The sequence below is a fragment of the Geospiza fortis genome, unplaced genomic scaffold (assembly GCF_000277835.1).
Source record: "Geospiza fortis unplaced genomic scaffold, GeoFor_1.0 scaffold2829, whole genome shotgun sequence".
NCBI lineage: Eukaryota > Metazoa > Chordata > Aves > Passeriformes > Thraupidae > Geospiza > Geospiza fortis.
The window spans coordinates 1-694 of record NW_005055765.1 but is presented as its reverse complement, the minus strand read 5'-3'; the positions used below and the strand labels follow the sequence as shown (position 1 = coordinate 694).

General features: G+C 63.4%; 1 protein-coding gene across 1 annotated transcript in view; it reads left to right on the top strand.

Moving 5' to 3' along the window:
- The window catches only part of ARHGAP35 (Rho GTPase activating protein 35), a gene marked incomplete at its 3' end in the record, with an annotated part of 3,479 nt that extends 2,788 nt beyond the window's left edge, over window positions 1-691 (top strand). The window contains exon 2 of the mRNA XM_005431491.2: window positions 8-691. Coding sequence (XP_005431548.1) covers window positions 8-691 — 684 coding nt within the window. The remainder of the gene's footprint in view (window positions 1-7) is intronic.
- Window positions 692-694: the final 3 nt, after the last annotated feature.

Sequence of the window (694 nt, the reverse complement as noted above, 5' to 3'; positions counted from 1 at the left end):
CGAGCAGTTGGCCGAGGGCGAGGAGATCGCGCAGGAGATCGAGGCCAGGTTCACCGCTTTGCCGTGCGGACAGCCCCAAACCAAGCTGGACGTCTTCCAACCTTTCTTCAAGGACGCTTTGGACAAGAAGAACATCGTGGAGGCCGCCCACATGTACGACAACGCCGCCGAGGCGTGCAGCACCGGCGAGGACGTCTTCAACTCGCCGCGCGCCGGCTCTCCGCTCTGCAACTCCAACCTGCCCGACTCCGAGGAGGACCCGGAACCTCTGCCCGGCTACAGCCCGTTCCGCGAGGAACCGCCCGTGGCCACCTTGCCCAAGGACCACTCCAAGCTGTCCATGGAGCTGGAAGGCAACGACGGGCTGAGCTTCATCTCGGTGGTGGGAACGTTCGATGGAAAACCCACCAAGATCCCGCCGCCGGTCAAACCGAAACCGCCGGTTCACTTCGACATCAAGGGCGGCGACCTGGGCTACCTGGAGCAAAGCCACCGCGACGTCCAGCGGCGCTCGGTGTCCTCGTCCACGTGGTTGCCGCCGGATTGCTTCGACCCTTCGGACTACGCCGAGCCCATGGACGCGGTGGTGAAACCGCGCAACGAGGAGGAGAACATCTACTCGGTTCCTCACGACAGCACCCAAGGCAAGATCATCACGGTGAGGAACATCAACAAAGCCACGTCCAACGGCAGC